The 21,920-nt window shown below is 49.2% G+C and overlaps 1 protein-coding gene across 1 annotated transcript; it reads left to right on the top strand.

Annotated features, from left to right (window-relative positions):
- The first annotated feature begins 886 nt into the window (after positions 1 to 886).
- On the top strand, positions 887 to 21,126 carry CECR1 (cat eye syndrome chromosome region, candidate 1). Its single transcript, XM_009278959.2, has 10 exons — positions 887 to 1,055; positions 2,113 to 2,438; positions 5,374 to 5,599; positions 12,523 to 12,733; positions 15,831 to 15,958; positions 17,082 to 17,172; positions 17,478 to 17,586; positions 18,554 to 18,711; positions 19,583 to 19,785; positions 20,722 to 21,126. Exons 2-10 carry the CDS (start codon positions 2,126 to 2,128, stop codon positions 20,828 to 20,830), a joined length of 1,548 nt encoding a protein of 515 aa, XP_009277234.1. The 5' UTR covers positions 887 to 1,055; positions 2,113 to 2,125; the 3' UTR covers positions 20,831 to 21,126.
- The last annotated feature ends 794 nt before the right edge of the window (positions 21,127 to 21,920 follow it).

The following is a 21,920-nucleotide window of genomic DNA, read 5'->3' as shown; positions in this document are numbered from 1 at the left end:
CTGGTTCGCACAGCTGGCAAAGACTGGGAAGAATAATTTAAAACTACGTTTACAAAATAAAATAGTGAAATTAAAATATTTGTTGTGATTTAAAAAAAAAATCAGACTGTGCCCACCTCCACCTGATTTAGTCCCCAGGAACAAGTTTAGCCCTGTGTGCCCAACACAGCCCCAGTGCGGCCGGTTGGATTGATGTCTGCCTGGTTCGCACAGCTGGCAAAGACTGGGAAGAATAATTTAAAACTACGTTTACAAATTACTGTTTTCTCAGATAAAAACCCATAAGTAGATTGCAGTGTCTGTGTGCCCAACACAGCCCCAGTGCGGCCGGTTGGATTGATGTCTGCCTGGTTCGCACAGCTGGCAAAGACTGGGAAGAATAATTTAAAACTACGTTTACAAATTACTGTTTTCTCAGATAAAAACCCATTAGTAAGTAGAGTTTGCAGTGTCGTTGGCATTAAATGCATGGTGTTCTACATCAGATTAGATATCCAAGCTCACACGTATTCCTGGTACAGCCTGGGCTTAAGCCTTTCCCCGTAGCGGGAACATGTGCCTAAGCGTTTTTTTCAGGATACTTAAAAGCTGCATATGCGTATCAGGGTACACAGGAGGGCTGCACAGACAAGCCCCTGATCGCCTCGCAGGCAGGCAATGACGGGTTAAAGAGTCCACCTCTATTCGGTGCGGGAGCTGGAGGGGTTCCCGTAGGTGACCCCATTGCTTTGGCCCCCCGGTTCCCAGCCCAGCTCCCTTCAGCCGCCTGCCCAGGCGCCTGTGTTGCTTTGTCATAACTTCCCCTGCCTCCTCCTCCTCTTTATATATTCATGAAGCAGTAGGGACGGGGATAAATAAAAGCTGAGCAAGCCGGAGCGACAGCACAGGAAGAGGAACTGTCTGCGCCGGCGGGTGCCTCGCTCTGCACCACCAGGACAGATCCTGCCTCTTTATCTTTGCTGGGACAGTGCCGGCTTGCAAGAGCGATAACTGTTCCCTGCTCTCTCGGGCGGCAGCTGGATGAGCTCTGGATGCAAGGAGGAGGAAAGTTAACAGTAAGTGAGTCAGTCTCACCAGGGATAAGATAGCACTTTCTAGGATGTTTCTTTCGCTAAGTTCAGAGCCAGGCCTGACATGGGGCTGCATCTACCCCCCGCTCTGTTCCCACCAGATTGCTTCCCCAGCACGTCTTCATTTCCTGGGACCCACTGACGGGGCAGAGGCTGAGGGGCTGGAGGTACCACGGGTGGAGGAGAGGCTGGAAGCAGAAAACACGTGCGCAAGCAGGGACTATGTAATCCACAAGGGACCATTTCAAAATGTTGAGCCTTTCTCCGGCCTGCTTTGGTCTGGAGGGATTGGTGTGGAAGGTCACGAAAGCCTGGTGTTGAAGGATTGTATTGCAGCTGTGCTTTTTTTGGGAAGGGCAGTTCTCTGAGTTCGCATGTGCCTGCCTCCTGTGATCTCTTACTACTCCCATAATCTCCCTTCCGTCCTCTTTCTTCTGGGATAGCAAGGAAGGGACACGCCTCTGTCACTGCAGGGGGAGCCAGGGGTTTTCTGCCCATAAATTAACCACTCTGATAGCTAGAATATACTATAGGGGTGCAGCAAGGTCTTGACTGTAGGGGATCAGGATCCGATTAGCTCAATCAAAAACCAAAAGCACCTCGAGTGCTATGGCCCCCTGCTTCCCTTCCTGGGATGCTGGCAGCACAGCCAGCACCTTGTCACCAGCACCCCTTATTCTGAGGGGGCTCCATCCCAGCTTGCAAGCCAGAGTCCTGACCTCACCACTCCCCCATTCCAGGGTGAAACCTTTGCCAGATTGCATGTTTGTGTGATGTGCTGCCAGCCTGATCCAGGGAGCAACATCTCCTCTCCACCCTGCCCACAGTCTTGCTGTGTGCAGACAGCATCATGGGGAGTGCGTGAACGCGTAGTCCTAAATACAGGGGACACAGATACCAGATGCTCCCCCAGTACTGAACATCCAGTTAACCCACTACTTCTGCAGGATGGGCCAGCAGTTTAACATCCCAATGGGTCATTGCTGAGATGTTACCTTCTGACCTGTGCTGGTGCTCCAATTTTCTTTTATTCCCCCCTCAGGTGCAGCACTAAGATGAAGCCTCCATCTGGGCAAGGCATAAGGCTGGCATACCTTCTCCTGAATTTGGCTTCCCTCTGCCTTCCCACCCCACTCTGGAAGGACCGGGACTCCCTAATGCAGGAGGAGAAAGCCCATCAGACAGGTGGCAATTTGGTGCTGAGTAGACAGGAACAGCAGCTCAGTACAAAGCTCATAAACCTCAAGAAGAAGGAGGTTGCAACAGCCATGACTACAGGACAGTTTCCTCCAAGCATGCACTTCTTTCGGGCAAAAGGCCTCATTGATCAGAGCACGGTGTTCAGCATCTTAAAGCGCATGCCAAAAGGTAGGCTTGGCCTAAGAGTTGCTTGTCTTAGTCATCCTCCTCTCGCCTTCTGCTTTTTATGCCAGAGCTGGGACAAAGCGTGAGGAGATGTGGCAGACCTTTGGTTGCAGGCAAGCTTATGAGAGCTGTAAATCATGCTCGCTGGGTTCCAGGAAGAGCCCGGCCTCTGAGCTTGGGGACAGGGCAGGGGGAGAAAGGAAGAGGGGGATGGATTGGATGAATACACATTTCCAGCAATTGTAGCATTTGCTGTAACTTACAATATGGATCCTTCAGCCTTTCAAGTGTGGAGAAAGGGCAGAGGAAGCGAAGACAACAAGACATCACAGACGCTCATATTTGTTCAGCATGTTCCAGCCAGGGCCTTTCCTTTTTCTACACATACCACAGACATGCTACGAACCTTGCCTTAGCCCACTTCTTAGCCAAAAGTGCTGTATCCCCCAATAAGTATTTGTGCAGGTGGTTCTGTAGCAGGCCTGGAAGTCTACTGGAAAGTCTGGGGGCACTAGAGAAGGAAGGTGCTACCTCCAACACCACAAAGCCTGTGTTGATGTGACCTGCAGAATATGATACAGAAACTATTGTATTCTCTCACTTAGTCTTTCTTAATCAGGTTCTGTTCTGTGCATTTATAGGAGATCTCTGCTTACAAGGGCAGGCATTTCTCCTTGTCTTTAGTTTAGAGATGTTGTTTCTCCCCTGTTGTGCAGCAAGCTGTGTTTTAATGGGATGCCGTGCCCTACACCAAAAGGGGCTTCTGCACTCTGCAGCACACACATAGTTTTTAAAGCATTTGGAACATTCTAGGTTAGATAATGGCACAAGATTGTCCAATACCTTCACCACGTCACCCTGTGCATCCTCTGACAAGCAGCTGGGACACAGCAACATTTGAAAGCTCAGTACTCCAGGTTGTGATGGAAAGGAGGAGAGGATGTTTTTAGCCAAGTGGAAATCCAAGCCACCTAGGCTATGTAGCAGGAAGCCTGGTGTCTCCATGTTCCTGACATGCCACTGACAGTTCAGCAGGGAAACAAGAGGTTGAGATGATCACAGGAAGAAGGCCTTGACTCCTAACTGACTAGTTTCTCCCTCTGCATCTCTGGTTCAGTAAGGAAGCATTTGAACAAGGTGCCTTCTTTAACTAAAGATACAAGACAGTTGCAGTGGACATTGCCACTACTCCTGTGACTCTGAACACTATGTCCACCCTTCCAGGTGGTCTCTCTTTAGATGCAGAGTCCCATGGCCTTGCCCGCTTGGCTGCCTGGAAACAGGTTGGTGGTCTGCTTTGGAAGATTTGGGAGTCAGCTTCTCCACAGAAGCATTTTTCACTTGCAAGGCTGTGACACTAGCACATGGATAAGAGCCATCTTCCTCACTTCCCAGCTTCTTCCTCCTGGCCTCTAGCGTGGGATGAGGATCCCTGGCTTGCAGCATCCTAATCTGTTGCCATAAATGATTGGGATGTCAGAGTTGCCATTTCAATTCAGCAACGAAAGGGTATAGTGAGGAATTTAAAAGTAGCCCCCTCTTCAATGAGTTATCTTTGATACCAAGGAGGAATCAAAACAAAACAATTAACTTTTCAATCCAGGAGATGCTAAAACGTGTTCTCAGAATCTTTGCAAGAGCTGTAAGCTTTTAGGGCCAAGATCACATCCTTGTAACTGCTTGAGTAGGACCTAGTCTTTAGAGACCTCAGTCTTGATCAGAGCCCCTGGGGAATTACTGTTGTTTCAAGCACTACTGTAATTTCTATTGCTGCTCACATAGGAAAGAGGGTGGCATTGCCAGTGAGAGGAGGGTCAGATCTAGACAGCTGTGGCATGCCCATTCTGTCACGCTAGGTCTGGTGAGAGCAGTAACCACAGTTGCTCAGCGTCTTAACAGTCAGACCCTCTGTAGTGAGAGATTATAGACATTATAGTCTATATTAGATTAGTCCACTATAGATTATAGTCTTGAAGTTTGTCTAATGTCACATGCATACCAGTCTTGTTTTGTTCCTCCTACTCATATTCTACCTTTACCCCTAAGGGCATCAAAGCTATTTTGACTATGAGGTCTCCCCTAGTCTAATAAAATACGTATCTTTAAGACTTTAGCTCTCGCAGTACCTTCCCTTAACAAAGGTGAAGTTTAGTTCAAACACCAATAATGTAAGAAGTCTTTGCAAAAGGAGAGATTTTAGCAAAACGAAAGGATGGGCTGAGCATGCAGAGGATGCTTCCTATGCCAGGAAGACTGGCAGTTGCCAACGTACTGCACAATAACAGAGCATCCCAAAGGCCCTGCATGCTGGCCAGCAACAGATGCACGACGTAAGTGAGCGTGCTTTTGATAAGGGATAGAAGTAGATGGTACTTCTGCATGTGAGTGCAATTCCCTGGTGTGTCATGGTCTGGGATTTTGGTGTACGCCAGAGTTTCAAAGAGATGAAAGAGGAGACACAGACTAGATGCAAAAATTGAGGCTGAGATTCAAACAGCTTAAATACAGAGGCTTGCTTCAGGTCTGCCAGTCAGCTAGTATGCCTTGTAAACTGCTGCCTACTGTGCGAGTTCCTCTTTAAATCAGTGGGGCCTGAGCCAGCTCACAGCAAAGTCTGTCTGAAAGACCTTTAATAACTCAGAGCATTTTCCATCCCAGTGGAGAAGCAGAGCTCCCAATTGATTTCCCCCCTCCCTCCGCTCCCAGGGAGCTGTCACGCTCTGCTTGCCCCGCATTTGATGTGGAGGGGGCCACATCCCCCAGCACGGGGGAGGCAGAGCAGCCACTCTGTCTCTCTGCTGGGGGAGGTCACTCACAGCCATCTAGAAGCATTTCCAGATGCCCCTGGATGGGCAAACTCAAACTACTATCACATTAAAACTCCATTCCTTCTTTTCAGCTGCCTTGTCTCATTAGGATATACTTTTCTTCCCACCAGGTGCTGTCTTACACCTGCATGACTATGCTATCCTGAGCGTGGACTGGCTGGTGTACAATGCCACCTACCTCCCCGACTGCTACATCTGCTTCACCCACACAGGCACCGTTCGGTTTCGCTTTTCCAAGCCTCACCCTCCTCACCCAGTGCCAGCCCAGTGCTCCCAGTGGGTTTTGCTAGAGACTTATCGGAAACAGCTGCACAATGTGACTGAGTTTGATAGCAGGTGAGTGAAGAGGAGTTGCAGGCCTGCCAGTACTTCATGAAAGTGTTGTGTAGCCGACAGGATCATTCTGGTCCAACTTCCCCATGTGCTCGCTGTTCTGAAAGTGGGGAACTCTGTTTAGAGCTGCATATGTAGAACAAGCAAATAGCAATATAAGAACTTGAAGGTTGCGGCATTAAGTACACCAGAGTTAGAGACCATCAAAATTGAAGTTTTCTGTGCACCCTCACTCTGGTCCTTTGCACAGACATGTTGAAGACTGGTTTAAGTAGATTTATGTGACCCGCCCCCACCTCTCCTCAGCACCCAGGCTGGATGTGCTCCCAGCATGGGACAGGGCTGCAGGGTGAAAGACCTTGCCTCACCCATTGAGGTACCCAGGAACAGGATGAAGAACTTAAGTAGCTGAGGAACAGGCTCTCCCCAACAGCAGAGAAGTCATCTGTAAAGCCATCTTGATTCAGAGCAAGAAGTTGGGCAAACTACTTATGTTAGTTACTGCACTAGCAAAAAAACCCCAAAGCAACCCAAAAGAAAATCCAGCCCAGCCTCCCCCTCCAAACACCATCCTTGTTTTCTGAGGGCTCTCTTTAAAACCGTACCAGTACCCACCACGCTGAAGCATGGGGCACTCATTCCCAACAGGATCCTCAGGCACCAAGAACTGCAACTTGCCCTCCTACCCTCAGCAAGGGGTTAGGTCTCAGCCTGGGCACTGGCTGAGCCAATGAACCCTACACACAGGTCCTCTGCCTGGTAGCACTCACTCCTCAACACCCTCCTGCTAACAAAGCTTCTCCCCTTACAGGCGAGGCCTCCTATACCTGCCCAGGAGCTCACACCTCAGATGGCTCCCCAAGGCATCACTCACCCTCTTGCAGGAGCTCCCCTCCCTGCAAGCAGCTCCTACCTTAACTGCTGGCAGCCTTTTATCAGGACCAGGTGTTAGCTGGCTGCTCAGCAGCCACCTACCATTTAATCACTTACAGGTGGGTGGGAATAGCCTGGCTCCCCCTCCAGCCGGTGGTGGCAGGAAGAGGGAGCCCTACGTCCCCATCCAGGGGCCATTGATCCCGAGACAAAGCCCTGCCGAAAAGGCCAGGAGGAAGCGTGTAGTTCTGCGTGGCATGTGGGGGTCTGGAGAGAGCACGCTAAATAATGCATTAAGTCAGACACTGAGTGATGAGGACAAAGGAAAATATTGAGTAGCGATCCATTCAGAGGGCACTGCCATTCGCGGTGCTCTGGGGGACTGGGGTCCCGCGGAAAAAAATAATATGGGGTGTCATGTAATTAAAGACAGCATCGCCATGCCGACACACGAGGAGAAGGCTGGATTAAGGTGATGCGGGTGACCCTAATTACGGCATTTCCTAAGTGAAACTTCAGGTTTTTTACTGCAGTGCTCTTCAGTGAGGGTGTATGCTCTTAAATAGAGACCTATTAACACTTAGGGAGCTGGTATCCCCTCCACGTGGAAGCTGTCTGGGCTCTGTGCCCTACAGATCTGGGAAGGAGGTCGGGTTGGGAAGCTGAGGAGCTGCCAGACCTTTGGGGTGGTATTGCCTTCCCTCTTCAACAACAGCAAGGGGTAGGGCAGAGGGACCTGAATCTCCGGGGCACCCACCACCCCTCTCCTGCAGAGGTCTGAGCACTTCCAGAAGGGAAGGAGAAGGTAGTGCCAGACCCAGGGCTCTTGACCTATTATACCCTGAGGCTCAACTGCCCTGACATGTGATGGAAGAAATAAGATCCAGTGAGAAGTCACTTATCTACGTCTTCCAGAGAGAAAACTGGTTCCCCATTAGCTCCCTTCCATTTCTACTGGGAGTGCTGATGAGGGAAAGACCATGGCACCAGCTGTCTTCAACCCCACCGGGAGACCCATAAATAATGTGCAAGAGATTGGATTTTGAAACAGCTTCACTTCCTTAAAGACCAAGCAATTGCACCGGGTATTTCAGAACTGTCTCAGGAGCGACCCTTCATTGTATTTGGTTTTGGTTGTATTTCCATAGCGTGACATCCCTTTCTGGCTGAGGCTAGAGGCCACGGCATCCTGTACACCTAGGAGGGTGGAGCTGTGCATTGTTTGGTTCCCTATGGTCCTGTTTGGGAACACGACTTCTTTTCAGAGGCAGTGTTATCACATACCTCTTTTTTTGTATTAGTTGTCCGACAACGTCTAGTGGCCACAAGTCAGAGCAGGACTTCAGAGTGGCAGGCACTGCACAGGGACACAAGACAGACCCCGCCACCAGGGTCTCCCCAAGGGCTGAGGGGAAACCGAGGCAGAGACCAATGAAGGAAATGTGTGCCAGAGCTAAGTACAAACTTGGATCTCTCGCATCCTGGGTGCTCAGACTGACTCACATGAGTATGTTGTCCTTCATTTCTTGCCCTTCTGTGCTCATCACCACAAAATCGCAGAGGAGTCATTGCACATAATGTGCAAACACATGAACAACAGCCACATTGAGGCGCTTCCCCTCCTATTTTCATCTAATCCCCGGGTAGTAGTCTAGGGGTTAGGAATGTTTTTTGGCCGCCTGGAAATAGGTCTCTAGCCAGGAATAGGCCCCAATCTGTTCTGCTTCTCAGTTTCTGGAAACTCTCCCAGTCTCTTGAACATGTGCATCACAGGCTACCTCTTTCCTGCACTCCTCTTTGCCCTTGAGCACTGACAAGCTGAGAGAAAGCAGATGTCAGAGGAAGGAACGGATGGATAGTTGGGTGGTTTGAAGGAAGTATCAAGGGAATATGGCAGCAGGGAAGGGCTCTCATGCAAGACAGGGTGGATCAGCAAATGTGAAGAGAACAATGGAAATGTTTCTGAGAGGCTGCACCTCTTTCACCTTACTGCATTCCTCACCAGGAAGGGGTGAGGGAGAGAGGTGTCTGCATTACATTTTTGCTGTTTGCATTTTTAGGTACATATGCATACATATACATATGTGTGTGTGTGTGTGTGTGTTTTGGAAGGTAGTCTTTTTGTTCGTTTCCCTCAAAAGAAGGTTTAATCATTCCTATTCAAAACACACCTCTTATGGCCAAGACCCTGGAGTATTCTGTTACTGGTAAGCTTCCAAAAGGATGCTATTACGAGAGTCAGGAGACCGCGGGCCAGGAGACAGAGAAAGGAAGGGAATTTGCTTTGAGACTCAAAAGAAAAAATAATCCTCACTTATTTACTTCACAATCAATTACGATATAGGAGAATGCCATTTTTTTCCTCAAGATGCAACATAATGGCCACCGTCTCTAAAGCAAGAGCATGCCCCTAGATATTTAGGGAAACAGTGCTGACATTCCAGATATTTGTAAAATACCACCGCACACACCCCCCCCCGCCAGCAGCCCGAGGATTAAGGCCGTGCCCAGCAGCGCAGCTCCGGCGGCCTGGCGGAGCTCTCTATCACCAGGATGAAGTCATCTGTGAGGGAGCTGACACCATGGCCGAGACTGCGGGGACAACTCCCCTGGGCACTAATGGCTGCCCGGACCGCCATCACCTTCCCCTCCATGTCCTCCGACTGCCTTATCTCACAGAAAAATAGGGCAGTGTGTGCATTACAAGGAAAAAAAAAAGAATAAAAATCCGCTACAGAAACAAAGCACTCCGCTCCCTCTACAAGTCTCCCCTTGGGGAGAAGAAGAGGGGACGAGAGAGAGAGAGAGAAAGAGAATGAACCACATGTGACAGATGTTAGTCACACTATTTAATGCACCACTGGAAGACATTCAGATACTATGGTGAGGAGAGGGGTATAATTACCCGTCGAGAACAGAAAAAGAAGCAGGAAAAAGAATCCCTTTAAAAACAAGGCAACAAAACCGTTCACTTCTGCATTATATAGTGCAAGAAAGCAAAACAGTTAGGGGAAAAAAAAACAGGAAAAGAGAAAGCAAAACCACAGTTGAAAATAAATAATCCTTAGCTGGTCGTTTTAGCTGTCCCCCTTTGGGCATATGCATTGCAATAGCATTGTTCAGTGCATATATGACATGACATGGAAGGCTATTTGTAGTCTGCACCTGATCACTGGCGAGGGCTCGTTCCAGAAAAGAAGCAAAAAATGTGTTTATGAAGCTTTGCTTCATCTGCATGAGCTACTCATGGCAAAAGCCCCTGAACCCTTAGGAGATTATCCAGTTATCAAGGATGGATCACTATTGTGCAATAAATCTTCAACAGTTATAGGGATCAATAATCAGTCTCAAAGTGAAGGGGATTATAAAAAAAGCACGATTTGATTTATGTGCTTTTAGGAGCAGGGCAGTGTGGGGATTTATTGCTGTTTCTAGCCCAAGAGCACAGGCTAAGTAAACAACTACAAGTTTGTACAGCTAGATTTAAAGGCTGGGAGGGGAGCCTCGTGAGCGCTCGTTGCTGGAGGAGCCGAGTTCTCACAGGACAAGGGGAGAAAGCGGTGGGAGCCCGACTAACCGCCCGTCCTTATCTGAAATGAAGCTGCGTGGGGTGGCGAGAACGGGCTTGCACGGCCTTTTGATCCACGGGGAGGTTTTTCCCTCAGTGCTTGCAGGGCTGGTGGGAACAGCCCCGCTCCGCTCTCGGCTTCAGGCAGGTGCTCTCCGCCGGTGTGCGGGGCTGGCAGGGAGCTGCCCTTTGGCCAGGGCTGAAGCCAGGAGGGGAGCGGACAAGTCTGCTTTCCCCAGCTCTTCCCACACGAAACCTTCTCTCCCCTCCCCGCCAAGCTGCAGCACACCCTCTCAGTTCCAGCAGCTGGATCAGCGCCTTCAAGATTTCCCTGGCTGCTGCATTCCTGGTTTCTAGGGTGATGCTACGGTGTCTCCCACTGCTGCGTGCTCCCCGCTGCCCGCCCAAAACACTGCCCGCCCCAGCCATGGTCCAGCTCAGTCTGTTTGGCTGCATGGATTACTGAAGAGTAGCTGGGGTTGCCCAGTGTCCTGTGATAATGGCACCAAAGCCTCTATTGTAATGCGCAGGAGGGCAGAGAAGAAGTTGCTGTGGAAACCTTAACTCTGAATTTTTGTGACTGTTGAGCATTTAAAGTCTCATCCTTAACGTGGTACGAGTGCCTCTTTATGTACAGTTTTGCTTCTAAAATTGTTCCTGGCAAAGAAATTAACAGAGTGAAGAAGAAATGAAACTGCAGCTGCTGGAAGAGGGTCCTTAGAGAATGAAACAGCAGGCAGATGCTGGGGGAATGGGCTCCATTTTATGGGCAGGATGGAGGGACTCAAAAGGGATGTCCCTGCCTGGGATGTCTTAGTTTATGAGTTTGAACCAGATCACATTTTACTTCTGTAGGAGGGAGGTTTTTAATTCCATCCAAAGAATCCTCCTGGAAGAAGACAATAAGAGCACAAATCAAACCCACATCTCCCATATAACAGAGCAGAGCGCTGCATGAGGATGGGGGGCAAGACATCAAACATGAAACATTATTAAAGATCAGTAGCTGTTACCAAGGGGAAACAATATACTCGGATGAAAGATGAAGCATGGTTGAAGGTATTTCTGCCTGAACCTGCTTAGCCCTTGACACTAGATAAGCATCAGGCCTGGCCGGACTGGTAAGCCCACCCGCCTGCAAGCACCCGGCTCTGTAGCTTGCTGTGATGGCTTCAGTTTGTCCACTCAGGAATGAAGTCAATCACCCTCGTATTGCCATTCAGACTTTGCCTACCAGCCTGAGAAATGTATTACAAACTCTTCTTCAGGTGGCCGCCGGCGGAGGGAGGAGAGCTGTTGCCAGAGGCGAGGCTTTGGGTGGGATGAAGGCTATCAGCTTGGCAGAGGACTGCGTTGCGGCACAGATGCTCGCCCTGTCCTAAATGCAAGCTGTCACCCACAACTAGATAATCTTGCAATTACTGGCTCCCTAAAGCTCTGCTTGATAAAACTACCCGCCGCCTCTCTGGATTTCTGAAAGAGGCTTATATGCCAGCTGAGTCTATGGAGGAAATAAATATGTTTCTGTCCCGCTAAGGAAAAGCCAGGACCTGCGATTCTTATCAGTTGTTTCCCAGCAGACAAATCTGAAGAAGTTATCAGCAAGGCAGGCAGGATACCAGGTTTGTTCCACTGGGTGGGGAAAGGATTTCTGGTTCACAATCGTTTTCCCCCTGCTTATATTAGGTGACATATTTTGACAACACGAAGGTACCAGGGCAAGTTACAGGCTTAGTAAGCAGGTTGATGGTGGCTCAGTACATGGCACGTCCTGGAGATGGTGCCTTTAGGTGGTGAACAGAGGGACGGGTGTCATAACTTTTTACCTGCATTGAAGATGTTTGGGAGAATATATTGCCTGCAGGAGTAATGTACTAGCCTACTTTCAGATTAAGGATACCCCTGGGTAGCAGAGTGCACTTCTTATGATAAAAAGAATCATACTTCCTTTTGTAACTCTATTACTCAAGATTTTGCCCTCAAAAAAAGGAAGGTGCAGGTTTTGAACACCTAGTCTTACCCTGCTTGTAGCTCAACATGTAGTGTATGACTTTTTACCTGTCAGCTATTATCTGTACCAGCCATTACAGGAGTAAACATAGGTGGCAGAAAAATGACCTGAATGCTTCCTAGCTGCACCAGTCGTTGTTACACTCATATGTACTGCAGTGCCAACAGGCTCTGAGTTAGATATTGGGCCCCTAGTGTGGCAGGAACAGCTTTGCACCTTTTCTTGGTCCTGCCCAAAGAACACGTGCCTCCTTCAGCACAGCTGGGCGCTGCTGCACCCCAGAGCATGCGGGTAGGAGACTGTCTTGTCCACAAAGCTTGGTCTCTGACAATAAAACTCACACCTACCTTGGAGGAATCCTGTTTCCTCCTGTATCGAACACCCAGCTGCCAGCCAGCGGCTTTTTACATGCTGAAAGCCAGTTGACGTGTTTGTTCTTCTCATTCTTCCTCTTCCCTCTACCCTTTTCTACAGCTTGCTGAGAAACTTGACCCTGGTGACGGATGCCCCTGAGCTGGCCTACCCTTCTCAGACTTTCATTTGGAAAAGATTTGAAGAAGTCTTTCTCATTGCCTCTGGACTTATCTGCTATGCACCTGTGTTCAAGGCCTACTTCTACCAGGGGCTGCTGGAGCTCTATGAAGATAACATACAGTATGTCGAGATAAGAGCTATTCTGCCTCTGGTACGTATTTTTTGGCTTCTCTAGTATTCTTTTAAATCCTTATTTCTCCATAACTTTTCTCAAGCCCTATCTTGAATTTAGTTTTTGGATGTTTGCATACCTGCCCTTCTAAGGATGCTGGAAAACCTTGATCATATTCAAAGGTCTTTGTTGGAGATTTGCATAGGCAAGTGCTTGAAAGTGAGAGATGCTTTGTTCTTGATGGTTAAGGAAGATACCTACTGTGGCAACAGCACCAAACTGCAGTATACAGTCTGACTGAGAGCTGTGTCAAAATCTTGCTGGTCGGGAAGATGTATCTCAGCTTTGTCTGCACCAGAATCACCTGTTCTGTGGCAGCTCTTCCGGAACAATTTCCCATCTTGAATAGAGACATATTCTGGAATAGTTACGTTATTTTAAATCCACAGCTTATTTCAGAATGATTTCTCTGAACAGGCTAGTAAACCGATTGGCAAAGCAGAGTCTTCCACAGTTTGCAGACAACCTAAAATTTTGGCTATGTATGTGAAGTATGAACTGCTCCTTTCATTGCCACTAACACTAAAATCTGTTGGTAATAGTTTAGGCCTTTCTCCCTGCGTGTCACCCGGAGCCAGTCAGATTGTCCTACAATCCCAGGCTGCCCCAACGCCTTCCCAAGCACCAACAGACCCCACCACGGTTCTTCGGCTATAATGGTTCCCACTTTCCCAGTGGCAATTTCGACACTGAAGGCACACCTTTTCCATACAGTTGTCCAGACCAGCTCCAAGCAGGGCAGTGTGGGGTGGGAGCTCTGTCAGAGAGGCAGATACCTTACCAAAACAAATAAAACAGGGCCGCTGCTCCTCACTACACCGCCTACCTCCATGTTCTTAACAGCCTATTGCAATGGGAATGAAGCTGCTGTGCAAGGTCCACCCAGCAGCACCTGAAGGACCAGGTGGTGGTGGTGGTGGGTTGTGCGTGGCAACACAGATAGCAGCTTGCTGCTGGCACCACGGTGTCCAGCGGATGGAGCAGCCATGCTGATGTCCTGCCGGTGGCCTGACTACCAAATGTGCCTGCCAGCAACTTCCTTAAATCATTGCACTTGCATGCAACGGTTGGTGGGCTCCAGCCAGCTGCAGATGAATGCCTGTGCCCCAGCCACCACCGCTGCTGCTGGGCAGGCCTCCGCAGCCATCCTGTCAGCAGACAGGCAGGTGCTGTGACAAATTTGGAGGCTGATCTGGCTTTGTGCATGCCTCCCCCCCAACAGCTGGGGAGCGGGTCTGCTAACCCTGCCCTGTTGCAGCTCGGGCTGGCCCCATAGCAAAATAGGGGCCAGGGCTGCAGGCTGGTACTCTATCATGCCTGAGATGAGAAGGGTGTATTGAAAAGAAAAAAAAAGGAGGGGGAGAAGACCACAAAGCTTATACGTATCCTACTTTGCTGGGGGTTGATCATAAGCCAGTTGCCTGAACTCAGTCACCATCTGTCTTTGGGGTACCTGGAAAGAGAAAACAACAGCAATGTCAAAATTCCTGTGCTGTGAGACAGCGTGAGTGCTGGCATCCCCCCGGGTCACACAGGTTTCCGGGCCAAGAGTATCTGCGATGATACAAGTGCGTGGGCCTGACTGGAAAATACCCTGCATTTACCGGCAGCCCTTAGACATGGTTGTAATGTCTTTTGAAGAGAGGCTTGGCGGGGAAGATTTGCTTCCCATCCAGCCCCTAATGCTGGCTCCAGGCGTGGGAGCCTCCAGAGCCCCTGGGCTCGCTCGCACCCGGCAGCTCAGCGTGCTGCAAGGTACAGGCAGGAGGGCTGCCTGCAGCCGGAGTAGCGCTGCAAGGGCTGTGAGGAGCTAGGGGCACTCTGGACTGCCAGCCCCAACAGGCAGCGCAGGCAGGGAAATGCCAGCTAGGCTGGAGCGGGGATGAGAGGGAAGGGGAATGCTTTGCTGTGAAAGTCAAGGTGAGCAGGGTGTGACAGGAATAGCGAGATGCTTGTGTGCCTGGAGATCCTCTACAAGGTTTGGACAGCAGCGCTGACACTCTGCAAAAGCTCATCTTGCAGCAAAGCCCGCCAGAAGTGGCCCCCGAAGTAAAGTAAATGAAAGTCGGGATTTAGTGTGAAACAGCAAACATTGTGGAAAAGCCCCCCAAACCCAGCTGTGTTTGCAAATTCAGCTGTGTAAAGTCTCACATTCCCATGGACTGCAGCAGAGGAAAATTCCCTCTGAGCATCTGCAGCTGCCCCGCAGCTCCTGGTGCCTGCAAGGGGGATGCCACAGCATGACAGGGCGCAGGGGCTTAGCAAGGGGTGCAACACCGGAGGGGAAGTAAGAAGGTGGAGTGGACCAGTTAAAGGGTAGAGGAGAAGGATGAAGGAGAAAAGAAAGGTGAGAAAGATAAGAACAGAACGGACGGAGTGATTTCAGCTGCTGTTTGTGAGCGGCTCCAGGCAGGGCTAGTATTAACCGGGGAATGTAGGGTCTATGTCCCTGCTGAAATCAGGGCAAAAGCCCTGCATATAGCCCCGGTAGTGAGGAACTCACAAAGTAAGTTGATGAGACAGAGCATGCCAAAAGGATTATTCTTCCCAGTTTGCAGCCAGAGAACTGGGAAACCGTGGCAGGACTAAATGACTGACTCAAGGTCACGGAGCAAACCTCTGGAGGAGGGGAGCAGAAGCCCAGCCCAGCTGGTAGCTTATGGAGCTCAGTGCTCCCATGCCTTGGGGCTGCCTTGGCTGACAGACTGCCACCGCAAGGCACAGAGCATGTGTGAGCTGCCAGACGGCTGGACAAAACGCTCCAGCATTTGATACAGGTGTGAGTAAGAGGTCATGGTATCCTCTGGGTACTCAAGGGCACTTGCTTGCCATGTCTGAACATGGAGAAACTTGTTTCTTGTATCACATACAAGGGAAGAAAACCACTCCTTGTTTCTTGCCAGCTGGTAAAAGCTTCAAGAAGAAAATGTTCTGCACAGATTTAACTGCTTTTTTCTGCTGTGTTGCCAGGACCGCAGCACATTGCTTCTCCCAAGGTTTTCTTCAGTTCATTTCTCCCCCCTCCAATAAAACACCTCTTCCAACTTTTGCTTGCCATGTGCTTTTTGTCCTGCAGGTGTATGAACTGGATGGCACCTTGCACAATAAATCATGGTCTGTGGCAACCTATCGGGAAGTGACCAGGCAGTTTGTGAAGGAGCACCCTGACTTTCTTGGAGCCAAGATTATATTTACAGCACACAGGTAGAGGCTGAGCGGGGCTAAGAGCGGCTGTGCATGGCTGGCTGTGCTACAGCGGAGGTGGCAGTCGGGAGAGAGGGGTCCAGGCCAGGACAAGCGATGCTGAGGGCTGGGCTGAAGTGCCACAGTTGGTTAGCAATGCCTGCGTGCATCGTCAGTCCTGGTGCGTTGAATCCCGAAGCATTCCCTGGCACGTGTAAAAGGCTGAGGATGAGAAATCATCTATATAAATCTGTGTACATGCGAAGTGACCAGGGTTAGCTTATGGCGGGCGCTGGTGAGACAAGCATCTGTGAGCCATGGGTGCGGGAATGAGCAAGGGAAGGGCTGCTTGTGCGTGTGCGTGTCCAAGCCGTGCGTGCTCTCTTCCCGAGCCTGGACATACTCCTCCTCTCTGCGGAAGCTGAAGCAGTGACAGCAGTGCCCGAGTATGGGCACTTGGTACTGCAAAGGTCCTTGTGGGACCCTGCGAACGCTGTTCTCCCAGCAGCCTTTGTACGGTATGTTTGTGCTGCTGTTCGCAGGCAGGCACAAGGCTGTTCTCCAAGTCAGCCAGATGCCACGAAGCCATGTGAGGTGATACTGAGCAAATATAACAGACCACTCAGCAGCTCTTACTCACTCTGGCTCGGCACGATGCCGTTTCCAGTTCAGAGCTGGATTGCCTCTGGCCAGCTTGGGTATGGACAGTCTGTCTGCAAAATGCACTGTGATGTTTCAGTCCGATAGGCCTGGAAGAAATCTAAATTTAAAACTCTCTTGAAATGCAACTACTGTCCCACTTCCCAGCAAAACAGTTGAGAAGAAAAAAAAATTTAAACATTTTCTCTCCATGCTGTTGTGTTCCCTGCTTGGTAGATGGGAAAGCCGGTGAGTCTTAGACAAGCATGCCTCAACTCAAGTGACAGCAGGGTCTAGCCAGGCATTTCCTGGTCATTCAGGGGTTTCCTTTCATAATATCAATTTTCTACTGCTGTTACTCTGGAGACCTGAAGCTGGTTGTCAGATTCAGGAGCAACTTGCATTTTGGAAATACCCCTGGGGGCCCCATTTCACAACTCAAACCCAATGAATGCAGGCCCGTGGGAGTGAGCCTCTGCACTGCTTTCTCTCTCTTGCTCTTTAGGATGCTGAATCTTTCCCAGATTAAAGAAGCCATCGTCACTGCCATGGCACTCAGAGCCCACTTCCCAGACACCCTGGCAGGCTTCGACCTGGTAACCGTATTTCTCCTGTGGCTTCGCATTATCCCTTAGAGGTGCAGTATAACTAGATGTATAATATGGCATATGTTTTATACCAGAGCCAGATCCTCTGCTGCTGTACTGAAATCAGTGTAAATGAATCACAAATCCTCCAGCTAAGGATTTTATTGAGGGTAATTGACAAAATCCCCTGAAAGAATCAGCTCCCTACCCCACAGCATTGTAATTTCAGTACAGTTGGCACCTCAGCAATATATAGCTGTAAGTCCCACCATCTTCCAGAGCATGTTCAAAAATACCTTTTGTCTTTCCCCCAGGTTGGTGATGAGGATGAAGGTCATTCTTTATGGGACCTGAAGGATGCCCTGACCATCCCGTATTCCCTGGGGGTCAACTTGCCATACTTCTTCCATGCTGGGGAGACTGGTAAGCATGAGGACGCAAGTCCTGTTATTGCTTGCAGAGGCAAGAGGTGAAGTCTTGCAAAGCACAGAAGAAGCAAGTCTGGCTGTATCAAGATGATGTGTGTGTGTGTATGCACATGTATATCATCGGTTTTCCCTATGCTTCTCCCCATATCAGCTTGTTGCTGTAGCATTCCTACATGGCACCTCTCCTACCTGCTCCCTGCTCTTGACTGTAGGTGTCGTGTTGCTCAAGTGTCTTTGCCCTGTGTGTAACATGGAGTCATGCTGCAAGAGTTATTGCTGGTAGCCATCTCCTCCTCAGAGCAGCGCTCACCTCCCATCCACAGTGGCAGCAGAATTCCTCAACCATTATTTTACATTTTAAGGTGAAGGAATGTCTGAGCCAGCCTCAAGTCTTAACTGAATACACTCATCAAAGCAACTGATCATTACCCTTCACTCCTGAGGCAATGTATTATTATTGGCAATATATTATTTCGTCCGTATGGGTGGGATTTATCCTAACCATGCATGACAGTTGTATCTAACTTGTGTGTTATGCTTATTGCATGTTGACATCTACAGAGATGTCTACATCTGAACTAGTTACCCTAAGCTCCCTTTATAGCCATGGACAGTACCAGGCACTTCTAAGGTGTGATACATCTCATCCTAATGCACAGGCTACTCCCCAGAAATTATTACTTCTCTCCATTGACTATGAATGGAAACCAGCATGATTAGCTTAGCTGTAAGAGCAATACCGTGGACATCTAAAGCCAGGGGAGATGAGTGGGCATCTCTATGCTGGGCAATGTCCCGGGCAGATTTGGATCCCTGTTTCACTGAAAATGCAAAGTGGGAACTCGGAGCATGAGCAACCCTCTCACCTTGCAACTGGGACGTTTATTAACAAAATCATCTAGCTGTTTGAGAAGATATATTTCCTCACAGCACTGCGGTGATTCTTACCTGTCTCTGCTCAGACTGGCAGGGCACCTCTGTAGACAATAATGTGCTGGATGCATTGCTACTGAATACCAGCCGGATTGGCCATGGACTTGCCCTCATTAAACACCCAGTAGCCAAAAGTTTGTCTCTGAAGAGGGATATTCCTGTAGAAGTCTGTCCCATCTCCAACCAGGTATGTTGGTAAAATCTTAGGTCTTGGGGCTGGGACACTGGAATGGGATTCACCATAGCAGCTAGGAGCAGCAGGGAGCTGGGGGGCAGCTGGATGTTTTGTTGCACCCAGGCTGGCTCAGTTTCCTCTGCACCACATTACACTGCAGTCTGCTATGTAGACACACGCTGTGTATATATAAGGCTTGTAACACCAGTCAGCTCAAAATCATTTCAATTCCTATCCAGAGGAACCTAGGAAGGCAGTCCTCCCCAGCGGAGATGAGGCCCAGAGCCAGGAAGGTGCCTAAAAAGACATAATGGAAAATACTTCAAAGCCAGGAGGGCCAGAGGCTGAAAAGCTGGGATTATAACTGGAAGTTGTTTGGTTTTGTAGAATTCACAACCAGGGGGAACTCTTTTTGTAACACATTAGCGTGGTGCGCATTGTCCCCTGGGCGCAGCAGGAAGGATGCTCTGGGGTAGAGATGTACCGGCATGAGCCTTGAGGGAGAGAACCCTGATACAAGCTCCAGATGCCCTGGGCTAAGAATTATGGCAAATACGTAAACAAAAGACTGTTCCTCAAATGCTCACAGTCAAATTGTTATAAATAAGCAGAAGTTATTCACCCCACTGGCCTTGATTTAGGTGATTAATTTAAGAAACCAGTCTCCTTGTATAGTCAGTGGAGACAAGTAGGCTCCTCCTGCAGCAGTTCAGAGCAGAATGCCTAACATGCTCTGAACAGCCCTCTGGAGGCTCTTCCTCCCTGATGACTACCTGCTGACACAGGCAGCTATAGCAGGTACATGGTGCGACGGGTGCTGTAATGCGAAGACAGCTACAGCAATAATCCGACATCATGTTGTCTCCCACCCTTCCCCACCGAGGTCCTGCTGTTGGTAGCTGACTTGCGGAGCCACCCCGCAGCCAGCCTCATGGCTGAAGGGCACCCCATTGTGATCAGCCCTGATGATCCCCCTATCTTTGGGGCAAAGGGCGTCTCCTATGACTTCTATGAGGTGTTCATGGCCATCGGAGGGATGAATGCCGACCTGAGGACCTTAAAACAACTTGCACTCAACTCCATAAAGTAAGTTCCTTACCTCTCTCATCTATCCACAGTGATGCTAAGGGGACTATCAGCTTGCTCCCTGCAAACCCGCTGTGTTTGGGTTTTGGCCCCAGAGTCTTCTCTGCCACATGAACTGGGCTTCCGTTACTCCAAAGTCTCCTCTGTGTGTCTCCTCCAAGGGCAGGACACAGGGACCCCAGAGGCTCCTCTGCCTATGCCCTTGAGTGCCTTTCTCTAACTCGCTGCCTCAGTTTATTCCTCCTTTTCCATCCTCTGTGAACTTGCCTCCAGCACCTGGTTCTGGGTATGGGAGAAATGTTATGTGTTTGTATCAGTTGTCTATTTCTGCCAAAATCTGACTTGCTGCGGTGTTTGTCATGGCCCACTGGGGAAACACGGGAAAACAACCTACCAGCACGTAGTTTGGGTGTGTTTAACCACTTTTTCTGATTATCTGGACAGCTCTGAATGTCCCAAAATAGTTTGGATATGGTGCCCAGGGTCTTTCTGTACATTCCTAGACTCTTGTCTGTTTGCCAAATCCCATGCCAATCCTCATGCCAATCCCAAGTCCCCGCATGGCCAGGGAGACAACAAATACTCTTATTTCCTACTGATTTGGACCCCAAGCCCAGGGGACATCTGAAAGCAACAGCAGTGCTGTCTCTTCCGTACTAGTCACTGGGTGCTGCCCAGCAAATTTCCAGCTTATGTAGACTGAGCTGTTTGTCCTCATGGTGCAGGACTCAGTAGCTGTTGATATGGCCATGATGCTTCTCGTCCCAGTGTAAGCCCAGCTGGCAAGAGCTCAAGGCTCTTTACACTGTTACTCTGCGCGGTGTAGGCATCTCCTGCAAGGGTTAATCTGCTTCCTGCCTTTTCATTTTGGCCATCGATCTTGAAATAGCTGCCCCCTTGTCTCCTGTCTGATACTGACTTTTCTCCTTCTCACAGATACAGTGCCATGCTACCGGATGAGAAATCCAAGGCCAAAGAGGTCTGGCAGAAAAAATGGGACCAATTTGTGGCTGACCTCTCTGATAGCTTTTTGAGGGAGCTTTAGAGGGGAGGAGACTCATCTCAGAAGGCATTTGTCGAGCCAGAGTGAGCCAGGCTTATTGCTAAGAGGGAGACTGCTTCTTCCATGTGACCTGAGCAGATGAATGAACCTCAAAGTCTCACCTGGCAATGGGAGATTTTGGTAAGCTAGGCTTAATGGGCTTAATGCTAAGAATGAGCTGCGCTATCCTGTGAAAGTCATGGAGTGGAGGTAAAATGGAGCAGTGAGCCTTTGTAGCAGCAACAAAAGAACACCCCGCTCAAAATAGTCAAAACAATTAAAAATTGCCAGTGACCAAATCCTGACATCCTTATTCAGGAAAAACATGCTTTCTAATTAGAGTTAGTAGGAGATTGCCAACATGAGGATCTCGGAATTTTGCCTTATCATTACAAAATGCAGACCTTGTCCGGAAACAGCTAAGACAAACATCCAACCATTTGGGCCACTGACCTTCAGGAGAGTAAGGACTGAGAATGATTCTTGTTATGTTTAACCCTGGGCCTGCTGCCAAAATAGCACTGCTAGGTCGAAGAACCAGTCATAGGTCTGATGTCTGCTATTTCAGGACCTGCCATGGCTGGAAACAAGCTGATGGAACTTGCTCCCAGAACATTTAAGCCTGGTTGCACAGTGATCACAAAGCCAAGAAGAGATGCCTTGGTTGCCGACAGGTTTTTTTGCTGCAAAATCTTTTCCCGTCCTCTGGTCACAAGGAAGCTAAAACGCTTTTCAGCTGAGAAAAAACACCCTGGCTTCCTAGATCCAGCTAAATTAAAACTGTCATCCTGCACTGGGCCATGTTAACACAGGCCTCTGCATTTATAGGAAGCGCCTTTTGATTTCAGTGGTTCCACCACCAGCCTTTGTCGCCTAACTCAGAGTGCAAATGTGGCCTTATTCAGCCTGTCAGACAGATTTGCACCTTGGTGGAGAACTACTGTGGATATCCAATATGTTCACTTGGACCTTTGTAGTTTCCGGTTCTTTGGCAAAAAGGTATTGCAGCAACTACACAATAAATAGTGTCTGGACAAGCAGATTCCCTTACTTAACAACATCAAAAATATCAGGAGAAGAACTAGTTGCAGGG

Source organism: Aptenodytes forsteri, unplaced genomic scaffold, assembly GCF_000699145.1.
Source record: "Aptenodytes forsteri isolate BGI_AS27 unplaced genomic scaffold, ASM69914v1 Scaffold241, whole genome shotgun sequence".
Lineage (NCBI taxonomy): Eukaryota > Metazoa > Chordata > Aves > Sphenisciformes > Spheniscidae > Aptenodytes > Aptenodytes forsteri.
The sequence above is the reverse complement of the archived record's forward strand: the minus strand, read 5'-3'. Positions and strand labels throughout refer to the sequence as shown.